Source organism: Tremella mesenterica, assembly GCF_000271645.1.
Source record: "Tremella mesenterica DSM 1558 unplaced genomic scaffold TREMEscaffold_4, whole genome shotgun sequence".
NCBI classification, from domain to species: Eukaryota; Fungi; Basidiomycota; class Tremellomycetes; order Tremellales; family Tremellaceae; genus Tremella; species Tremella mesenterica.
Window position 1 is genome coordinate 1,440,538 of NW_006711228.1, and position 19,969 is coordinate 1,460,506.

Genomic DNA, 19,969 nt, shown 5'->3' on the forward strand with positions numbered 1-19,969 from the left:
GTATGTATATAGTACAAAAAAACTTATGATCCCAAAACAAACCCTTCCCGTTCTCGTTTCTCCCTGAAAAACCCCGCCAAACCACGTGCGACCCCAGCCCAATCCGGAGGAACTTGGACATCCTCCCTTATCCATTTAGGCAACTTACGTCGGATCCGTTGTGAAGCGTATCGTTTATCAACTAGTAAAATACAGGCGTAATCGTTTGCGTGACGTATCGCTCGACCTGGATTTCAGTGGGAAGTCTTACATTGCTGCTTTTCGATGGTTAAGTCAATCTGATATCATGTACCTGTGGAGAAACAAGAATGAGCATGGAGATGAAGGGTGGGGACGAGTGGGCGAAAAGGGAAAAGGGGGAAACGGGGAAACGGAAAGAGAAGGGTTGAATAGAAAGTTAGGTTTGGGGGAAGTTGGAAGAGAGACTAACCGATGGATTGGTTTACCGCTCTCATACATAAATTCTGTGTTTCAGTGGGGTTCTCGTGAATATGTAGACGGATCACGGTGAAGATGACGCACAACGTTCTCAATGAAATGAGCGGACTTTATGAGTCTACAACGAATGGACTCCTTGGAGAGAGGAGAGGACAGAGTGATATTGACAGACGTCAAGACTTGACGCATTGTCAATGTGGAATGTAAGGAGAATGATGAAACTCTAAATAGATGGCAGTACGACTCACCTCGTACAATTCTTTCGAAGCATCAGGTCCAGCACCAGGTAAACCAGAAACGTATTTCATTCTCTCACTCAACTCTACACTGGCAATATTGGCAAATGGTAATCCGACCATGATGACACATCTTCCTAATCTGTCTGAAAAGTTTATACCTTGATGTCAGCTTACCCAACCGGGCGAGAGAACATGCGCAGAGAGTCGATGGATAATATCTTTCTTTTGAAAAAGGATCATGTATCTTTGTTCATTGCAATCTTATGATGGACTAGGTCGTCTGACGGATACCATATATGAAGGATGAATCACCGCGGCTTTGTCTAAGATGAACAGAGTCGAGTGGGGCGGGGCGGGGCGGTGTGTGTGTGGGAGAGGGGGAATGAACTTGATAAAAGGTAGATGAAAAGTGATTCACCCTCTGACAACTTGCCACCAACCACAGCGAACAAGAGTGCACCTTTACGTTTATCTCCTATACCTGGAGGCTACTCGTCAGCTGCAAGTCCATCGCCTCTCAGCAGGAAGGAACCTGACACTGACAGTTGATATGGCCAAAGAATAATCCCTTAAGACAGTCTCCACTTCCCCAGACGTTTGGGGTTCGTAGAATACCTGTTTTTAGCTTCTCCCTTGTACATATATGAGACCGGGAGCAACTTACATGTTTCTTCTCGGCCAACTTGGGTAACACGGCGGTCCAGGTGTGTTTGATTTTATCTAAAAAGGAATAAGAAGGTAAGAAGACCACTATGCCATCGGGGACTAGTCCGACTGTGGAGAGAATGACGGAGCCAAGTTCGGCGAGCTGGGGTCAGATATATACACAACATTGAGTTTCTAAGTGACCTCTAGTTATAAACGTTTTATCAAGTCTCAGAACACGAAGTAAAGCAAAGGAGGATGATTAGATGTCCCGAAGTGTAAGCGTTACAATGAACGACGACAGTAGGAGAAAGGAGAAGCGAAGACTTTAAGGAGATTTCAAGACCCACTAAAGAATCATCAGACCGGTTGGAATATTTAAACTCCAATTCTATCTTCCTCGGACCACAGGACACTACTTGAGTGAGGAGATTAGACTTTGGAATGACATGCGAGCATGAGAGAGTGATTATTCGGGAAGGGGTCACGAAGGGGAATAATTGACGTAGAAAGTCGTTTATCTACATGTCAGTCTTTCACGAGTCAACTTTTACCGACTCTGTCTATCACCTTGGAACGAATTTGAGCATTGATTAATCCTCGGGAAGAAAGACAGCATTGCGTCTTACCGCAACCCCACAGGGGAGAGGAAGTGACGACTGTGACTGCATTATGACACAAAAGATCTGATAGGAAGTAGTTGAGAAAGTTGCTCACAGGTTCCATCGTACCCCCAGCCAATACCACACTCCTGGCCTGTTCCACAACCTCTCTAAATCTTTCAGCAGGGTTGAGTAAGATATACCTCAACTCCAATTTCCCCCCTTCATCCGATAAGATCACCCTCCCATCATCTTTTGCATCTGTCAAACTCAACAAGAAACTTTCAACCAGATGAAAAGCAGCTATAGCCGCATGTCTCGTTCGTACATCTGATCTTTCACCCTTGTTTCGCTTCTTGGAAGCCTCTTCTACCTTCTCTGCGAATCCGCTGACCTTCCTAGCCAACTTACTTTCTTTCAAATACCGAACGAGGTCCATAAGATTCACTTGGTCAGTCGAACCGCCCGCACGGGCCATGAAAGTGTTGACATCCATCATTTCCGACCTGGACTTGTTTTGTGATGAGTTCGAAGAGGAAGGGGTGGCGGTGGAGAAGGATAGACAAACTTTTGATAAACCTGTAAGAACGGAGAGCGTCTGACGTATCCATAAAGTGTGTATGGGTTTCAGTCGGGTTTTGAACCGTGAGAGGTATTGTTGGAGTTGAGATATGGCAGAGGTTAGGTGATGATGCGTTAGGGTGGTTGAATGGATGGAGAGGATAGTATCTATTAGGTCTGAATGGTCAACTTTCTAGTCACATTTTAACCTCTTGCCACACCACCTACGATAGTCACAGAGCTTGTGATGATCTCTCGCCTAGTTCCCAGTAGGCTGCTAGATAGATATCATGGAGTGATGTAAGGGTCATAGAGAGGATAGAGGGAAGATCCAAAGACTGACTGTGGGCCTCATCAATGACAACAACTTGACCTTTCAGGTCAATGTCTAGAGCCTCCCTGGCGTTCTTTTGCAAGAGGAGATTATACGGTAAAGTCACGAGCTGTAAAGTCAACCAAATCCCACGGTCTCGGGAACAAACTTACCTGTGCTTGTTTCACAGCTCGCCTGGTCGAATAATAAGGACACACGCCACATTTCCGACCCATCTGGACGATATCTTCGATATCTCGGACTTCGGCCTGAGATGTCATTGAGCTGGTCTCCAACTGACCGACACAATTGACGACCCCACTCTGTGTCATGATGCTTTCATATCTCTCACCTTGCATGGCAACGCACAGAGACTCAAGGTGTAGAAAAGACTCACAAGGACCGCATCCCTTGCATCCAACATCGCGACGTCCTCGGATTTGGGGAGGAACTCGCATCTGGCTTTGTCTAGGCTTAGCACAATCATACGGACATAGAGCATATGGAAGGGTGGCAAGAGCAGTGGGGTTCGGGAGACTGGGTAGAGGTCATAGAACAGCTTTGATATAGAGATTGATCAAAAGGACATGGAAGACACTCACTCGACTTTTGCATATCTAAACAAGCCTCATTCATCCTCTCATCACCCCCGTTTCTTGCCAACGCGCGGACTTTATCATTGATACATAACTGTTTCCTCGAGCCGAGGGGGACCATACTGATCCCATGTGTGTCACCTTCAGAATCCGGCGTATCCGAAGAAGAAGGAACAAATGTAGTTTTTAGGAGTTCGGAAGTGAGTTGACGAAGTTGGGTGTGGGTTCTGGATGCGAAGTATATCTGAGTTGTCAATGGCGATTCTTGATTCCGTCCATAGTACAAAGAGGAATCTCATCCGAATCATCAAGTGATCGGATTTAGAGAGAGTATGTACGAGATATGTTGTGTGACAATGATCAGGAAGAGAGAGGAGGTATTTGCGTGGAGGATGACGAACCTTGGGTAAATCCTCTTCTTTCTCCTCCACTTGTGTGGTTTTTGGCAACATGGCATCGTATCTGTTATCAGCTGCTTTCACGCATTGCCCAACTCCAGATCGAGATAAGCGTTCTGAGTCGAAAGACCCGTCCCATCGTCTTGCCACTGAACAAACAGCGTGATGGCAGGGTGACAGCCAAAAACCCAAAGTCTTCAGGGGGAGAGGTATAGCAGGAAGATACATCGGAGCCTTCTCAAGGACATGGTAACTCCGCAAATAGACAGAGAGAAGAGTAACCCACTCACCTAGCCATCAAAGCTTTCACCTCTACACTCAAATACTCCCCCTCACCACCATTCACCTCGTTGTCCTCAGGTAAGAATTCCTCATCCTTCTCCTCTTCCACATTAGACTCTGATGATTCAACTTTGACTTTCTTCGATTGACGAGAACGAAAAGCTCCCGTGGCGGAAGCAAGCCGTTGTTGACGTTCTTTCTTTCGAACGGCTACGAGTCTGGCCAGACGTTGAGATTGAGCTGCACGATGAGTGTCCAGAGAGGCTTTAAGTGCGTGTTCTATAACCCATGGTGGATCTGAAATCAGCCGCTTGCCTTTAGCCTCAGTCTCTTAATTCAGATATGTAAAGCAGCCGTTCTCCCCCTCTTTGAACTTGCTTTACTGACTGCGGCCACTCACCCCTTATTGAGGAAGAGGAGTTAGATGGGGAGGAGAAGTGAGAAGACATGCAAACTCACCATCCGGATCTTCCGCCTGTAGTTTCGTCCTAAGGGATTCTTCGACTTCTTTATTGGCTCTTTCTTCATGGGCCCTAAGCCAGGTGAGAGTAGCAGTGAGTAAAGTCAAACTTTTGCCTGTCCCAGTGGGGGATTCTACCTGTGTTGTCAGCTCCCCTCTGCACTCGGGGATGAGACGACGAAGGGATACTCACAATGGCTATCTTGCCATCTTCCAACGCCCTGAACACGGTGCGCATGAGCTCCACTTGAATATCATAGGGTTTAGCATAGGGGAATTCGAATCTGTCCGGGGTGGGTAGAGACGGTAGAGAGCTAGTGTCAGGCTGTGATGACATTGAGATGGCATGGCAGGGGTGATAAAGGTAAACTTGGAGGTAAAATCAAACTGAGAGACGCGTCGTTGTAAGGGCAACTGGGTGTAACGATTCAGAGTAAGAATACCTCAGGTTGCTACCTTGCCTCCTGACCGATGAAGGGGAGATCCCATACGCAAGTGCACTCATTGTGAGCTCGTAGGCCATCGTATACTTGACAACATGCATATCTTACACCAAGATATTATATATACTGTAAGAGTATTCGTACTCATACTCTACTTATCCTTGGAAGAGACTGGGTTCATTTACTAAGGACCACGACAGATACTCGAGCTTTATTTCTTAGCCTCTTCTTTGAAATTCAAGGAGATACCATTGACACAATGTCTATTTGTCAGCTCTTCTACCTTGCGATTCTCAGCTGCACGAATACAGAGCCAGGTTGAGTAGATAGAGTGAGTGGACAAAAGCAGATAGGGAAAATAAGGAATGCCAACTAACCTCTCATCGGTAGGAGTGTTGAAACCTTCTCCTTTGAAGACATGACCTAAATGTCCACCGCAGTTGTTACATACAATCTCGGTCCGAGTCATGAACATTGACCTGTCTTCGTTTCGGATGATGGCACCTGGTATGGCGTCGAAAAAGGCAGGCCAGCCACAACCGGAGTTGCTAGCGGTCAGCTCTTTCTCGAGCTTGATCTGCTTTCCAGAACGTTGGATCCACTCCGCTAGTATTCACCTCACATATTAAGGGAGCCTGGGGTGGGGTGGTTCCAGGGAGAGTGAAGCGGCGAGGAGAGGTCGACACTCACAATTTCGTGGTACTCTTATACAGTGGAGCATTACAAGCGGCGCAACCTTATCACATAAATACAATCTCACTCAACTGGAGATATGACTCACAGTAAACACCATCTCCGGCAAACTTTTCAAGCTTGCTGGTACCTGGTGCTTCTGTTCCTTTCATCCGAAGTACTCTAAACTGAATCATCAGCATCCTGCTCGGCGTTCTCATATCTTGCCCGGGAATACTCACTTGTTCCGGGGACAAGACAGCTTGCCATTCTTGGTCCGTCTTCTGAACGTTGGAGCCGGCCATATTGCTGAGATGAGCAGCGGGTATGACGGTCAAGAGGTTTATTGGTCGAGGTTTGATTGGGAAAAGTGTGAAAGTTGGCGATCGAGTTGAAATTCGTTGAATAGTTGAGCGGCGGAGGAATGAGAGTATGGACATGCAGTTCGCCAAGATGACTATTTATATCGTCCCGAGAGAACAGGACGACCGAGGTGAGGCTATGCTGTTCGGTGTATGAGTGTATGTATGAAAGAGAAGAGGAGTTGTAATGCTGTGGAGATGACAAAGAAGGTGGTTCAAGGGAGCAACGGAGGACCGGCGATTGAACGATTGGATCGACGTTACGTCATCCTTTGGATCACGTGACTTTACAATTGCTTCCGAGATCCTTTCTCAACGTCCTCACTGACCCTCGTACTGTAGCATTCATACTTACTTGTTCCTGTACCAGTACCAGTGTTTGACCATGACTCAAACATAGTCGAGTGAACACGCCATGAGGTCCCTGTTCCGAACTCGCAGAGCTCGTTCGGAGTCAGCACCCAGCAGTCCACCCCTTCCTCCCCGTTTACCGCCCATAGCAGATCCCGGATCTCTCGGTCTCCCACGTCCTTCTTCCCCGCCAAGATCTGGAGTAACGGATAGACCTCGACCCATTCCTCGTCGACATGACGATCAACATGTCACAAATGACCTCGAAGACACTATGGAAAGTATTGAACCACCAGCTTATATGGATCCTATCCCTTCTTACGACCAAGTAATCCCTCCTTTTTCACATTCCTGGAGCCCCGTATCTCCCTTAACAGTCAATATACAAAATCAGTTTGACGACGATGAAGACGATGATGATCCTCTTACACCACGACCGAGACAATTTCAATTTCTATCCGAGCCAATACGTAGACATAGTCTTTCTACAACTATCCCACAACGGATAGAGGAAGAAAGAATATCACCATCTACGATAGAAGAAGTCGATCCGTTGACTTCATGTCCATCAGCTCTTCCCGTGTATTCCCCTCATTTGCATCAAGATGAAACCCGACTTTTCTCTACTTCTCATCTTGATCAAACACATCCTTCCGCATTGGCCTTCTCTCATTCTCTGACATCTCTCAATCCTCCTCTCAACATCCCTCCACCACACCCAACCATATCGACCGGGAGCAAACGTCTTCGAGTTCATTTGACGAGGTCGGCACAGAGAAGTAACTCCAATGGTACCGGTCCAGTAATCATCAAAATGGGAAGAGGAGGTGTGATAGAGGGTAAGGTGGAAGTGGGTAAAGGAGTGGAATATGGGACGAAATTGGAAGTTATAATCGTCGGAACAGTACAATCAACTTATCATGTCAGAGGACAATATTCAATGATGGAGACTCTTCTTTTAGCGAGGAATATCGTTCAGTTATATCCTACGATGTCTCCTTCACCTCTTTCCGGTCAAACACAGGAGTCAAGCACACAGCCAACGACTGAAACTGAAGTCACCGTATCAGGGGTGGGGAATGATGACCAAGTTCGACAAGAGAGTGTCACTGCTCAAAGAGACCAGGTGAAGAAAGAACAACAATTTATTGAACCCGGTTCAACATACGACTTTTCTTTGACCATGCCGAGTTCACACTATCTCGATGAGAATGTCGAATTACCGCCTTCGTGCCATGTTCTCCAGCTGGGTATGCACGCAAGTGTGGAATATGTTTTCAGAGTTAGGTTGTCTCGTAAATCTTGGCGAATGAAGGAAACGTGAGTGTCTCTTCTTTCTATTCAGTACACAATCTCTTGTCTTTGAATTTACAATCATCGGGACGGATGAAGACTTGTGGTTTCACAAGACCGCTTGGACAGGTTTTCAGATGTAAACAAGCTCAGGGGGATCATCGCCTTAATGGTGCTATGAAGGCGACGTCTGAAGCACATTGGAGTATTCGCTGAATATTGCAGACTCTCCTTGCCGATCATATACGAACCTCATTCTTACATCCATCCAAGACGATTGCGTATTTTAACATCTGATGACCCTCTTAATCCAGGTTGGCGTACGATCCCTCTTCGTGGTGGTGATCCCATTCGTCCATCTCCATCTACTTCTTCATCTTCAACATCAAACTTAGGAGTTCAAGTATCTCTTCTCTTACCTTCACCTCCTATCATCTTCCTTCATAGACAACATGAATCCCCCCCAATTCCATTCCATCTTCATTTCCATTCTTCTCTTTCTGGTCCTTTAGAAAAATTAGCGGACCCTCGACAAAGTCGTTATATAATTCGATTAGTACGTGTATCAAGTATCCGAGTGGGTGGTGGAGAGAGAGAAATTAGAAGAACTGAAATACCTACCAAAGTGCAATTATGGAAAGAAGGTGAAGTTGAAGAAGATAGAGTGGAATTAGGATCGATCAATGCTGGAGTTTCAGGTATAAGAGGATGGAGAAGACAATCTAATGTGATTAGTGAAAGGAGAAGAATGTTTTGGTCTAGAAGAGGATCGAATCGTTCTTCCATTTCAAATAATATAAATCCTTCTACAAATAATAATTCATCTCAAAGTCATTCAACCACGACGACCGATATGGGGAATACGAGGATCACAACGGGGGAATCAGGTTCTTCAAATATATCACAAATACAACAACAACCTCCTACAATGTCTACTGGGATAAATCCAGAGTCGATAAATGATAATACCAATCATTCAAGGAATATCAATCAATCGAATGGAATATCAAATGTTTCAGAAACAAGAACGGATATTCATTTATTAGGACAAATCAAAATAATAAATTCTTTTCCTACACCTTATTCTTTATATAATTTAAATACGATACCTAATCCACTATTACCAAGTTTCGTTACTCCTGAAATCGGAGTGAGTTATGTGGTGGAAATTGGTATAGAACCAAAGGATCAACCGAAGGTATTGAATCATGTTTGGGGAGGAGGTGTTATGGAAGTTATCAGGGGTTGATTTGAAGTGTTTGTTCTCATACTTTATTTTCTACTTTTCCTCAACTTTCCCACGTCTTTTCCCTCTGTCAAAATTCTTGCCTTCGAATCGCTGGTCGAAGACCTCCCGATATCCTTCACAACGTTAAGAAGGTCTCGTTAGATTTCGATCACTCTGTGTTGATCTTGAACCTCCCTCAGGGTTCATGGGTTCGGTCGGGGGAGGGACAAGAGTGGGAGAGATAGGAGCTGTGGTATGACTGAAGTGAAAATCAAGATGAATTCTGTATGGGAAGAAAGTTTAGGACTTGTGTCAATGTGAGAACAAATGTCGAATGTACAATTCCCTCAACTTTGATTTGGGATATAGAGGGTTTATAGTAATCTCTGTATCATTGAAATACAAGTGTTGTTTCGTAAATTATATAATGAGTATATTTCAAACCAAGTATCATACATATATACTGGTATAGTACATGTAACATTAGACTGGCGATGAAACGAAAAGCGAACATTTGACTTGATGTAAACGATTGAGTAGGGAAATGCTGGATGTGCAAAGTACAAATGAGGTACAAAATGCATGTATGTAAAGATACAGATACAGATTCTCTTTCCTTTCATTGTCAAAATAATAACGAGGTAGATACCTGGTAGATGATAGATGAACAGTAAAGATTTTTGGATATATAAATCTTGTTCTCAAATTCCCAAATTCCCACTTGGGTCACATTGTTCAACTTCCTCGTTTCCCCATTCTTTCTCGGTTGATCGTTGAGGTTCGTGCTCACAGGCTTACAGGGACGTTGAAGTGTGACAATGGGTGTGATTCGTCATTTCGTAATTTTCGGGAATTTGCGCGAGTTCAATCTTCCAACTTGGATCCATTGGGTGATAGATGACGAATATGTTGGAGAGATTTACAGTCCACAGAGAATATCAAAGAGAATTAATATTGAAACAAATCGTGGAATACACTGGGTATCTCTGCACACTGATCGTTAGTGATATCCTGAGGTTCAACGTTTTCATATCGCCGATACTGACGGAATGTCGTCAAGGTGGGATCAATCAGGACCAGAAAGCAAGAACCACGTATGGGTTGATTTGGGGGGCCGAGGGGGGTGACCATCTCGGCAAGTCATGTTGAGAATGGAATGAGAGTTGCAAGTTGGAATGAGGGATGGTAGAAGATTGGAATGTGATTGATAGAGTGGGATAAGTCAAAGGGAAGAATGGAACAAGAAATATAACCCACCTTGAAAGTATAAGCACATTCCGTCGATCGAAGCATCTCTACATCTCCTCCTGCAGCCTGAACGAAATTTACGATAACTCCTTGAGGTCCATTCCCCCCATTCCCTGCATTACCACCGTTCACCCCTCCACTTGCACCGCCGCTTCCACTACCATTCCCCCATCCGACCGAACCACCAGCCCCATTACCATTCCCATTCCCCCTCACTGGTGGTGGAACAGCCGCAGCGGCTCTATGAGCATATCCCTCTACTGACCGGGGAAGATCGAAGTTGATAACGAGTGGAGCCCAGGGGATATCGGGTGGTTTGACGTTAACATCGAATACGACTAGAAATCTTGGACCGGAAGGAGATATGGAGTGACGCCATTGATTGAGAACTTGTTTGCGTTGTCCTTGAGGCATATCGGGAGTCTGTGGTTAATTCGATGTTATCATTACATTTTCCACTCGTGTGGACAAAAGATGTGGAGATTCTGACTATATGATCTCATGAGATTCCTGCAGGTGTAGCAATGAAAACTAGAGACTAAATGACGAAGTAAGAATGAGTGAAGTGAATTTTTGTGGAGTAGAGGCAGGGGAGAGAGAGAAACTCGACGTAGAGAGGTAATATGTAGGAGACACTACACACCAGATACAATGTCTCCCATTGTCTCGCGCCTAGCTTATACACAACAGCTTCCAACATGGCAAAAGTCCCAACATGTATAACAGCTTGCCAAAGGGGATAATCATCCAACATTTTCACCAAAGTATCCAATTTATACTCCTTTGCCCTTGTCGCCTCTTCACTTGGATGTCCACCATTGGCCGTACGACCACTTCCGATCGTACCAACACCCCCAGAATCAGCCGCTCCGTCAGACCGAGCTGAGCCAGTGATGGCCAGATAAACATACGTGTGTTTAACGTTGATGCGTTGTGAGACTGACGAGACTGATTCTTGCGCGTTGGAGTTTCCTTCTTTACGGACCATGACGCGGATGGGATCTCGGATACCGAGTGTTTGTGAGAAGGTGATGACGTCTGTGGGGATAGTGTTTGAGCTGATTGCATTAGTCAGCTACTTTACTTCACTGTTGCTTCATTCCGTGCGCCACAGTCCAAGCTCAAATACGAAAATCTTTCCACCGATTTGATAACGGGCCATTCCATCGAAAGACTCAAAGGCGTGAAAGGGTAGGAGTGAGCTGAAACGTCGGAATCGAAGCAGCAAAGGCAAGGTGAGATGGTCGGGATGAGGCAAGGGTGATAGTGTACAGCCAAAGTAAGACTCACAAGAAACAAGTCTGCCTGTCTGTCGCTCCTCCTGCCGGTGGAGCAGAAGCCACAGCACTGCTCCCGCCGAACCTCCCTTGACCAGGGAAAGGCGTCTTGCTTTGAGGGTTAAAAGGCGATGCCTGGCCTGGATCGTATGGACTTGTGACACCGCCGTTGGGGGAGAACGTCCCTGCAACCGCTCCAGGGGTGAGAGCACCGTTGCTGGCCCTTCGTGGTGGTGGCAGATGTTTGGCAATGGACAATATGTTGGAATGAAGGTTTCGAGCTATCATTTGGTCCACTTCGTCGAGCTGAATGTCAGCTGTCTTCCACCGATGATCATGATGCGGTCGTGCATAGTGGCAGCTCGCATGGCTCCACAAGGACTTCAAGTGAAAGTCTAGGAGCAACGGGGACATCTTGGGTGAAGGAGAGAAGAAGTATTTGAAGACGCATGGCCGTAGGGACCAAGACTAGCCAGGACCCACGATGAATAGCCTGACTTCTGCCCCGGATACCTCGCCCGTCGACATGATCTCATTCAATTTTACAGGTGTACCAATCAATACCTGCACAGCTTCGTGATGTATAGCCGCAATTTCATTGGGGAGATTTGGATTGCCTGCAATGCCGGTGGCTAGGGCGCAACGAACACCGACAGGTCCGCCAATACCTCGAATGACTGAGTGTCAGCAGAGTCTGGCTGCATACGAATGAGTGACAAATATTGCGACTCCACTCATATTGGTTTTCGTGAATGAGAAGAGAGCTCGATCAAGGAGCGAACATGCGAGGGGGGGAGGAGCGTGGTCCTGTGTCATATCGTGAAATGACGAGACAACACTGACATTTCTGACACTGAGAAGCTTGATCTACAGTGGTCGTGATGATAATCACCGCTGGACCGCGGTATGACTGTTGAGGCAAAGTGAGACAAAGTTGAATGGCAGGAACGACGCTGACTGTCAGTCCAGACCCCTATCCACAATTGAAGACCACCTCTCGCCAATCGAAAAGGCAAAAGGCGGTAAGCGTGGAGCGACGAGGAGGTTACTTACTAAGCCAACATTCTCTCTTGTGTCGGTGGAGCTTGAGCGATGATATCTTTGTCGTGAGGTTTGCCCATGAATGGCAAAACGCGACTTTGTATTTTATTAGGTGGTCCGAGTCTGTCATTAGGTCAGCCAGAGCCATCGATGCCAATCGCACCCAGGACACCCTTAAAATGAATAGGGTTATTGGAATTGATCCCGGAGGAGATTCTGCTCGTACTTAATCCATAGCGGCCCACCAAGGTCGAAATAAGGTAGCTCGTGTCTTTGAGGGACAGATGATAACGCAGACGATTGTAAAAGGGGAGACGAGAGCTCACCCATATTTCGCTATACTCCTCAAAAGTTCCACCTTCAGTCCCAACTGGTCCCAACGAGTAATCAACATGTTTCCTCCAGGCGTCACCGGCATTCCTATTCCCGGAGGAGGTAAATTTAATCCTGGAGTACCCATACTATTCCCTCCGGAACCCTGCCACCCGTAATTCCCAGCTGATAATGGTCCTGTGGAAAGACGTTGGACGGGTGGTTGTCCATGAGGAGACCATTTGTCGTCGGATGACATGGCGGAGATACTACGGTTTATGCCCGGTCGTGGGAATCCGGGGGTTAACATGCCATGAGGAAGGTTTACAGCTGATTATGAGCTCTCAGGGTCCCATTTGAAATAATTGAATTCCTTGGAATGAAAATAGAATGACCTAAGTCGAGCTTTGCTCTGGTCTCGTAGAAAGAGGTGTGGGAGGAGACAACCGGTTCAATCGGAAATCTCTCCTGGGGGTAGAGAGGGGGAGAGGGAAGGGAGAAATATTACAAAAGATACAGTCAGAACATACCTGACGATCCTTGATTAGGCGCAGCACCAGAGACCACCCCACCTCTCTCTCCGAACGGTACCGAACGCTGTTGTTGCCCATGCTGCAATCGTTGTAACTGAGCGACTGAAGTGGACAATGCCTGAATTTGCGTAGTGAGAGCTTGTACTGTCGGATCAGGTCCGGAAGCGCTCGGATTTTGCTGGTTTGAATTATCAGGGGGAGCTAATGAGAAAGGTGTCTGATCAGGTGTATCGAATGGCGAGAACACGTAACCGGTATGTCCGTTGGGAGGAGGTCTATGATCTTGACCTTTATTCGGCTGAGCTTGAGGATTGGCTTGCCCTTGAGAAGCGTTTTGCAGAGTTGACTTGTTATCGCTGAGAAACTGAACTTTAGATGCAAGGTTGTTCACTTGAGTTGAGAGAGATGCTAAAGTAGATTCGGTCGCTGTTACCCGAGCTACGAGGGCTTGGTAAGCCGGAGAAGATTCGAAAGGGTCTCGCTGGGGGATTGCGGATGACATGACGGATGGCAGAGATGGGTCAGACCGAGACAATGAGCGTGATCCTAGTGAGAAGAAAGATGAGGATGGAGTGACATGGGGTATCTAAGGAAACTGAGAAGAGCGATAGCGGAGTGAGCAAGAGAGAGGAAAGAGGGGGAGGTAAAAAAAAGGGTGGGAAGGGGAAAGTAGTGTGGTCGTGGCGGCCCCCGAATAAGGCACAAACTACAACCACAAGCTCAAGCTTGGCTCTTTCAGATCGACCATTTCAGCAACATGCAAGTCTGCAGGTATGAAGATCTGTCGCCTACTACACGGGTAAACAGATTTCTCCTGCTGTCATTGCTGTCAAAATGGGGGCACTTGAAAGTATCAATGATGAATGGCATCCCAGTGTACATGCGGGTCCCCCAAGGTCTACTCTGCCATCTCGACATCACCTCCCTCAGCTTTCGAACTCTTCTTTCCCTTGCGCTCGAGGATCGCCTTACGGTCCTTGTCGAGCTGTATGATCAGCATGAGATCCTGGCTATACGACTTCTCGACACCTGCAGCCTGCGAAAGAGGGTGACATGGATTGAAAAGCAGAGGCTCACCTTCAGAGTAGTGATGACAACGTTGCTGGGGTGTATTCCAACGGAAACAGTGGCAGCGTTTGACTTTTCCACATGCACTCGTTCAACGTGAACAACCCATTTCTTCCTGTAAACCTGGGTGATCTTGCCTTCCCTACCCTTGTATTTTCCTCGCACGATGAGAACCTCGTCGTCTTTCCGGATGGGCATGGAGCGGCACTATGAGTGAGTGACGTTCTAATGTGTTCGTTTGTTTCCACATCGATTTCCAATGCGACACAACGACTGGCAGTTTAAACAATGATGAGCACCAGTAGGCCAAGGGCAGGTGGAACAGGTCCGGCGAGAAGTCCAGAAGGAGAGGGATACTGAGGAATAGATCTGCCCACTCACAGAGTGTTTACTGCGGAGGTCTTTGGACAAAGGGGAAGACATGATCTTCCTCTTCGTTCCACTGGAAGCGCCAAAGTGCGCCTTGCGCGACTTGCGTCGGTCGCTCGCTGTGCCTAAGGGTCAGTTTGACTACTTGGAGGCATGAACTGGAGCAGCAGAAGTTTGCGAAGTTTGACGCCAATCCCGCCTCTGGTCTCTAGGTCCAGTTTTATCTTAACAATGTTGGTACTGGCTCAAGATGTATCGGAGAGGTACTCCTGTCGTCCGACTAACTTGACAGATCCGCACCAAATGACTCGTCGACCTTTCTCGCGCACTTCCGACGGTGATCACAACCTTTCCATCCCTTCCAAGATCTTTCAGAAACGGATTGAAAGGTCAAAAAGTAATAACGAAGGACTCACCGATGGAAGAAGCCATTTTATCGATAAAAGTGTCGATTGGTCCAGTGTTCGAGGTTGAAGATGAAGGTGGACGCGGCACTTCGGTGATATGTGCTTGGCTGTTAACCGAAGGCTCTAAGTGGCATATGCAGGTCGGAGATAAGTCTCCCACACCGAGAGCAGTTAAACCCGATTGTTACGACTTACTATCACGCGCCACGCTTTGTTCGCGTCTGATGACAGAGTGCATTCCATCCTTCCCTTTCCAACAAAGCAGCTGACAATCCATAATACGTCAAACATCTTTGTTGCCACTAGCCACTGGTCATTAGTCAATTATACCATAATCACCATGTCTATATACGTGGGGGAATGTACGTATCTCTTCTTCCTTTTGGATCTCACCTCGACTTCAAGTGAATGATCCTCATGTTGGTTCACTCAGCAGCGGAGAAGCAGCGTATGGGGGGAAGCGGATCAAATAGAGTCGTGGAGCTTCAAGCTGATCTTCAGCCCGTGGAGAACTATTAGCATGGCTCAATGATCTTTTAGCTCCTCCACAACCTATAACCAAGGTGGAGCAATGTGGTACTGGTGCAATTTATTGTCAAGTGAGTGTCAGATACATCCACCACTTCTCTCCTTCCTCCATTGACTTTCCCTCATCTTCCCTGGTCAACGGGCGTTCTGAGGATCTGAGCTATACTGTTTCGGCGCTCAGCTCTGCGAGGACAAAGTAGCTAATGAGATAGGTCATGGATTCCATCTTCGGTATGTCAACTTTCAAGGAAGGTTTGTATTGAGGTGAAATCTGAAGGATAGGTAATTTGCCAATGACAAAAGTCAAGTTCAATGCCAGACAGGAATATGAACATTTGGAAAACTTCAAAATCCTTCAAAAGTGTTTCACGATCAATAAGATTGACAAGGTTAGCTTGTCGTCCATCTTATGTCACTGTCGATGAGGTGGTACAGAGCTGACAATATAGCCCATACCTGTTGATAAGCTCATCAAGTTGGTTTGCCATAGTGATGCGTGACAAGACTGATGAATAGATGTAAGATGCAAGATAATTTAGAGTTTTTACAATGGATGAAAAAGTTTTGGGATGCGAATGCTCCCGGAGGTGGATATGATGCTTTGGGGCGAACGTGAGTTGAACGCTCTTGCAATGAATAATGTTCCACAGTCCTACTACGACCTTCCCTCTGTAAACACCTCATCCACGTCACTTTTCCCCTGCTCATTCAGCCGAATTTCTGGGCTCTTTTCGTTCTCTTGACGAGTTTGGGTTCAGCTATGCAGGGGACGACCCAGATTCTGGTAATGGAGTGACATACATTTGAGACAGATGAGGTGAAGTGATTTGGACTGGAACTGACAAGAATCAGAGGAGGCGCCGCTATAACTTCTGGACCTTCATCAAGAGCACCTGCAAATCGCGCACCACCTCGTACATCCGCATCAACCGCAGCCAGATCCGTATCGTCCACATCAAACGCTCAGCTTCAAGCTCTCACCGCGCAGGTCCAAGAGATGCAATTGCATTGTGAAGGATTGGAAAAAGAGAGGGATTTTTACTTTGACAGTGGGTCTTTTACCTACTTTCATCTATGTCCCTATTCCTAGCCTGGGTTGCACCGTCATTGGAATGTCAGCCAGCTTTTACGTGCCCTGCCATATTGGGGAACATGAATACGAACGGATCAGAATGCCATGGAAGAAAAGTCATCGTAGTGATGAGTGTCAACTGATGATAGAATTACGACAAATAGAAGTTTCCGTGACGAAACGACTTGAACAACCCGATGTGTGTGATGAAGAAAGAGATCATCTAGCTGGTGTTCAAGCGGTTTTGTATGCTACTCAGGTAAGTCATACTTACCTTTCTCCCTCTTCCAAGCCCTTCACTGTCATTTGATTTCCCCTCAGTAGGCCGTCTGTCAGCTGGGTTTGTCACTTACTTCAAAACTCAAGTAGATTTGCTTTGTATCATGACAATGTGGTCGAAAAAAGATCTCTGATCCGCAGGAAGGTTTCGAAGTGCCCGACCCTGAAGGATTAACTTTGGAAGATGACGAAGAGACTTTTTGAGGATTTTTCATGATGCATGACATGTCAACAATTTTCCTTGAAAAAATTTGTGCCCAAGTTTCCGAAATCCCATCCACGCTTATGACATCCTCCAATCTTCAACTCCGCTCACATTCCGGAACGTGGGTCTGTTACCATTTCAAAGACAAGTCAAGGATTGATATGGTATACTGTAGAGTACTCTACTGTATGAAAACAGTGAACCATCCTCCAATGACTCTCCCCCACACGATACAACGTTATATAAACCTTTTTAATCAAATACTCATTCCACCAACTTCTTGTCTAGGTTTTTTGTTTTCCCTCACAATATCAGATTTCCTTTTTCTACTTCCTTTACCTCTTTCGATCTTATCCTTTTCATCCATATTCAATGTATCTTCCATCTCTCTACCCCCTTGATCAAGTTGATCGAATTGAGCCAAAGTTTCTTCTCTCGCTTCAATATCACCAGAATTTGAATTCCTTAGATCATCTCTTAAAGTAGGATCAATATGTTCCAAAACTCTCAAATGATTTAAACCCATTCCTTCCAATTGTCCAATCTCAATACCACCAGTAGACATTTCACCCATTCTTGATTCATCAATGTTCATACTTAAATCTAAACGTGGTGAAGGGTATTGACCGTAATTGTCGTTATTATCAAAAGGTGGTAATTGATCTCTTAATTGATCTAAACCTTCTTGTAAATGTTCAGCGAGTGAAGTACCTTCTTGTAGATGATCCACTAAAGAAGTATCGCCTTCGTGATATTGAGCCAACGAACTTTCCCCGATGGTTTCCATAGAATTGGGATCTATTGGGTCCATTGAATCCATTGGATGTGTTGGATGAGAATGTGAAGGTTGATGAGGTTGAGTTGGATCATGAAATCCATGAAAATCTTCCATTTGTTCTCCGAGTTGTTTCATCTCCGAACCTGATAATTGATCCAAAGCAGCGGCAGTATCGTATAAACCACCAGCGACGGCTTCTCGTGCAGCTCGTTCTCGCATTTCTTTCGTTCGTTTACCCGGACCACGTCGACGGACGTTTTCGTCATAGGAACAATCTATATGACGTTTTTCACAGTTTACACAGACGGGACGACGACCGTCGCATCTGTTCATAAGTACAGATTCTTGAACACAGTCTGGCTAAGGGAATTGCAACTAGGCAGATTGACAAGGGGAAAGTGAGGGTGAACTAATGATTTGGGCCAATGTCAGAATAGAGAACTCGAATGTATTGGAAGATGCTGGAAGAACGAGCAAAGATAAGGAGAGGAGAGGAGAGGAGAGGAGAGGAGAGGAGAGGAGAGGAGAGGAGAGGAGAGGAGAGGAGCAGATCTCGAACTCACTTCAACTTCCGTCGCCGACAGAAATGACAGGCCAGAGCTAATTTCTTTCCTCTAGGTGTACGTCTGTTTGACGGCCTATTTGGATCATTTTCATCCCCTCTATCATCCCCACCTCCTTGACCGCTGCTTCCTCCACTCCCACCTCCCGCACCGTACCCTCCGTCACCATCGTCTCCTCCTCCACCATAACCGTCATTCTCTTGGTTTCCCCCATATCCCCCGTTCCCATCCCCATAGCCATCTCCACCATAACCACCACCATTGGCTGATCCTGAACCCTCCCCAATGTCACCATTTGGAGCCGTCGAACTGGCGTACACGATACCTTTGGGCATCTGGACGCTCATGTTGTACAGCCCACCTTGACCTTGCGTGACCGAATACTGATTTGGTCGCTCGCCTGATTTTGGGATGATGTGTGTACTATAAACCGAGCTGGGTTGACGAGAATGTGACGGCGAGAGTGAGGAGTGATACGTCATGGAGGATGATTGAAAATAAGCTTCAGAAGACTCTGAAGGGGTGATAGGTGTCGGGAGGGGATCGATGGAGGGGACGGTAGGAGTGTGGGAAAGGGAAGATGTGGTGTCATATAATTTGGATCCATTGTTGAAATAAGTATAATCATAAGGTGTGGGGTATGACGTTCCGGGTTCAGGCTTGACTGGTGTTTGCTTTGTCTGTAGTGTTCGTTGAGTCTGATTCATCTTTCCAGTTGGACGAATTTGCTGAATGTGTTGACTTTGTTGGAGCTTCTTAGGTTGTTGAATCTGCGATGTTTGTTGTACGAGCTGATTTGATTGGGCTTGGTGCATCTGTATTTTGGCATGAACGTGTCTATTTTGCTCGCGAAGCTGTTGACTGACTCGTGCTATATGAGTCTGAGTCAACTCAACAGACGAAGTGGATTGGACGTTGGACCACCCATTGGCGGCACCTTGAAACGGAGTTGGCTGAGCAGGAATAGTCCACTTGAATGATGACTCGTCTATGGACTTTTTATCTGACGCGACAGGATTGCTCTGAGCTTGCGGAAGAGAAGTGAGAGGTGGTGCTTGATTGTATGGGGTATTCCAATATGATTCAACGGTGAGGAGCGGAGGTGTCTGATAGAGAGGCAGGTTTGTTTGATTGGCAGACGTTGCAGTTGATGTACAACTGGACTGCCCTTGATTGTAATGAGGATGAATGATACGGGGAGCCGGTGGACCTATCTGTTGACCGCGCATGTTCATCTTTTGTTCATCGTAGAGCCCGGTCCGAGTGGTGTACAATGGAGGCGCTAGCGGTGGGCATTGCGAGATTTGAGCACAATGGGAGGGTTGCTGACCGATGACGCGCTCCATCGATGTCGGGTATGTGTTCATATATGTATTTCCCGTCGAGACAATCTGCGTTTGGCATTG

The 19,969-nt window shown here is 46.4% G+C and overlaps 6 protein-coding genes across 6 annotated transcripts; 2 read left to right on the top strand and 4 right to left on the bottom strand.

Moving 5' to 3' along the window:
* Window positions 1-23: 23 nt before the first annotated feature.
* On the bottom strand, window positions 24-4,871 carry TREMEDRAFT_29466 (uncharacterized protein; the record flags this gene model as incomplete). Its single annotated transcript, XM_007003766.1, has 15 exons — window positions 24-226; window positions 431-464; window positions 687-835; window positions 1,096-1,165; window positions 1,215-1,292; window positions 1,342-1,485; window positions 1,673-1,843; window positions 2,040-2,662; window positions 2,829-2,928; window positions 2,972-3,067; window positions 3,196-3,256; window positions 3,397-3,638; window positions 4,103-4,371; window positions 4,534-4,672; window positions 4,728-4,871. The coding sequence occupies 15 exons, from the start codon at window positions 4,869-4,871 to the stop codon at window positions 24-26; spliced, it is 2,523 nt and encodes an 840-aa protein (XP_007003828.1).
* Window positions 4,872-5,062: 191 nt separating this feature from the next.
* Window positions 5,063-6,183, bottom strand: TREMEDRAFT_56829 (uncharacterized protein). Its single transcript, XM_007003971.1, has 5 exons — window positions 5,892-6,183; window positions 5,759-5,837; window positions 5,668-5,713; window positions 5,355-5,525; window positions 5,063-5,240 (listed from the first exon to the last, which is right to left on the bottom strand). Exons 1-5 carry the CDS (start codon window positions 5,952-5,954, stop codon window positions 5,189-5,191), a joined length of 411 nt encoding a protein of 136 aa, XP_007004033.1. The 5' UTR covers window positions 5,955-6,183; the 3' UTR covers window positions 5,063-5,188.
* Window positions 6,184-6,426: 243 nt separating this feature from the next.
* Window positions 6,427-8,904, top strand: TREMEDRAFT_61915 (uncharacterized protein; the record flags this gene model as incomplete). Its single annotated transcript, XM_007004152.1, has 2 exons — window positions 6,427-7,682; window positions 7,881-8,904. The coding sequence occupies 2 exons, from the start codon at window positions 6,427-6,429 to the stop codon at window positions 8,902-8,904; spliced, it is 2,280 nt and encodes a 759-aa protein (XP_007004214.1).
* Window positions 8,905-9,445: 541 nt separating this feature from the next.
* TREMEDRAFT_71537 (uncharacterized protein) lies at window positions 9,446-13,900 on the bottom strand. Its single transcript, XM_007004314.1, has 9 exons — window positions 13,292-13,900; window positions 12,776-13,091; window positions 12,462-12,572; window positions 12,252-12,361; window positions 11,892-12,085; window positions 11,422-11,714; window positions 10,775-11,189; window positions 10,141-10,554; window positions 9,446-9,876 (listed from the first exon to the last, which is right to left on the bottom strand). The coding sequence occupies exons 1-9, from the start codon at window positions 13,794-13,796 to the stop codon at window positions 9,832-9,834; spliced, it is 2,403 nt and encodes an 800-aa protein (XP_007004376.1). The 5' UTR covers window positions 13,797-13,900; the 3' UTR covers window positions 9,446-9,831.
* A 236-nt stretch (window positions 13,901-14,136) lies between these two features.
* TREMEDRAFT_38815 (uncharacterized protein) lies at window positions 14,137-15,204 on the bottom strand. The gene is made up of 4 exons (XM_007003897.1): window positions 15,148-15,204; window positions 14,744-14,856; window positions 14,372-14,569; window positions 14,137-14,279 (listed from the first exon to the last, which is right to left on the bottom strand). Exons 1-4 carry the CDS (start codon window positions 15,161-15,163, stop codon window positions 14,193-14,195), a joined length of 414 nt encoding a protein of 137 aa, XP_007003959.1. The 5' UTR covers window positions 15,164-15,204; the 3' UTR covers window positions 14,137-14,192.
* A 201-nt stretch (window positions 15,205-15,405) lies between these two features.
* Window positions 15,406-17,260, top strand: TREMEDRAFT_73748 (uncharacterized protein). The gene is made up of 9 exons (XM_007004315.1): window positions 15,406-15,500; window positions 15,640-15,737; window positions 15,879-15,897; window positions 15,949-16,055; window positions 16,116-16,141; window positions 16,183-16,278; window positions 16,519-16,715; window positions 16,888-16,997; window positions 17,159-17,260. Exons 1-9 carry the CDS (start codon window positions 15,479-15,481, stop codon window positions 17,219-17,221), a joined length of 738 nt encoding a protein of 245 aa, XP_007004377.1. The 5' UTR covers window positions 15,406-15,478; the 3' UTR covers window positions 17,222-17,260.
* The last annotated feature ends 2,709 nt before the right edge of the window (window positions 17,261-19,969 follow it).

Bases quoted from the DNA above. Each gene is read 5' to 3' on its own strand.
- TREMEDRAFT_56829 (XM_007003971.1), bottom strand. From the start codon at position 5,954: ATGGCCGGCTCCAACGTTCAGAAGACGGACCAAGAATGGCAAGCTGTC. The intron at 5,838-5,891 runs GTGAGTATTCCC...CTGATGATTCAG, and splicing joins CTGTCTTGTCCCCGGAACAA to TTTAGAGTACTTCGGATGAA. The intron at 5,714-5,758 runs GTGAGTCATATC...TTATGTGATAAG, and splicing joins TGCCGGAGATGGTGTTTACT to GTTGCGCCGCTTGTAATGCT.
- TREMEDRAFT_71537 (XM_007004314.1), bottom strand. From the start codon at position 13,796: ATGTCATCCGCAATCCCCCAGCGAGACCCTTTCGAATCTTCTCCGGCT. The intron at 12,086-12,251 runs GTCAGTGTTGTC...GCTGACACTCAG, and splicing joins AGCTTCTCAGTGTCAGAAAT to TCATTCGAGGTATTGGCGGA. The intron at 9,877-10,140 runs GTGGGTTATATT...ACTAACGATCAG, and splicing joins AATGTGCTTATACTTTCAAG to TGTGCAGAGATACCCAGTGT.
- TREMEDRAFT_38815 (XM_007003897.1), bottom strand. The intron at 14,570-14,743 runs GTGAGTGGGCAG...ACTCACTCATAG, and splicing joins ACCTCCGCAGTAAACACTCT to TGCCGCTCCATGCCCATCCG. The intron at 14,280-14,371 runs GTGAGCCTCTGC...CTGATCATACAG, and splicing joins TTGTCATCACTACTCTGAAG to CTCGACAAGGACCGTAAGGC.
- TREMEDRAFT_73748 (XM_007004315.1), top strand. From the start codon at position 15,479: ATGTCTATATACGTGGGGGAAT. The intron at 15,501-15,639 runs GTACGTATCTCT...GCTGATCTTCAG, and splicing joins GTCTATATACGTGGGGGAAT to CCCGTGGAGAACTATTAGCA. The intron at 16,716-16,887 runs GTGGGTCTTTTA...AACTGATGATAG, and splicing joins GAGGGATTTTTACTTTGACA to AATTACGACAAATAGAAGTT.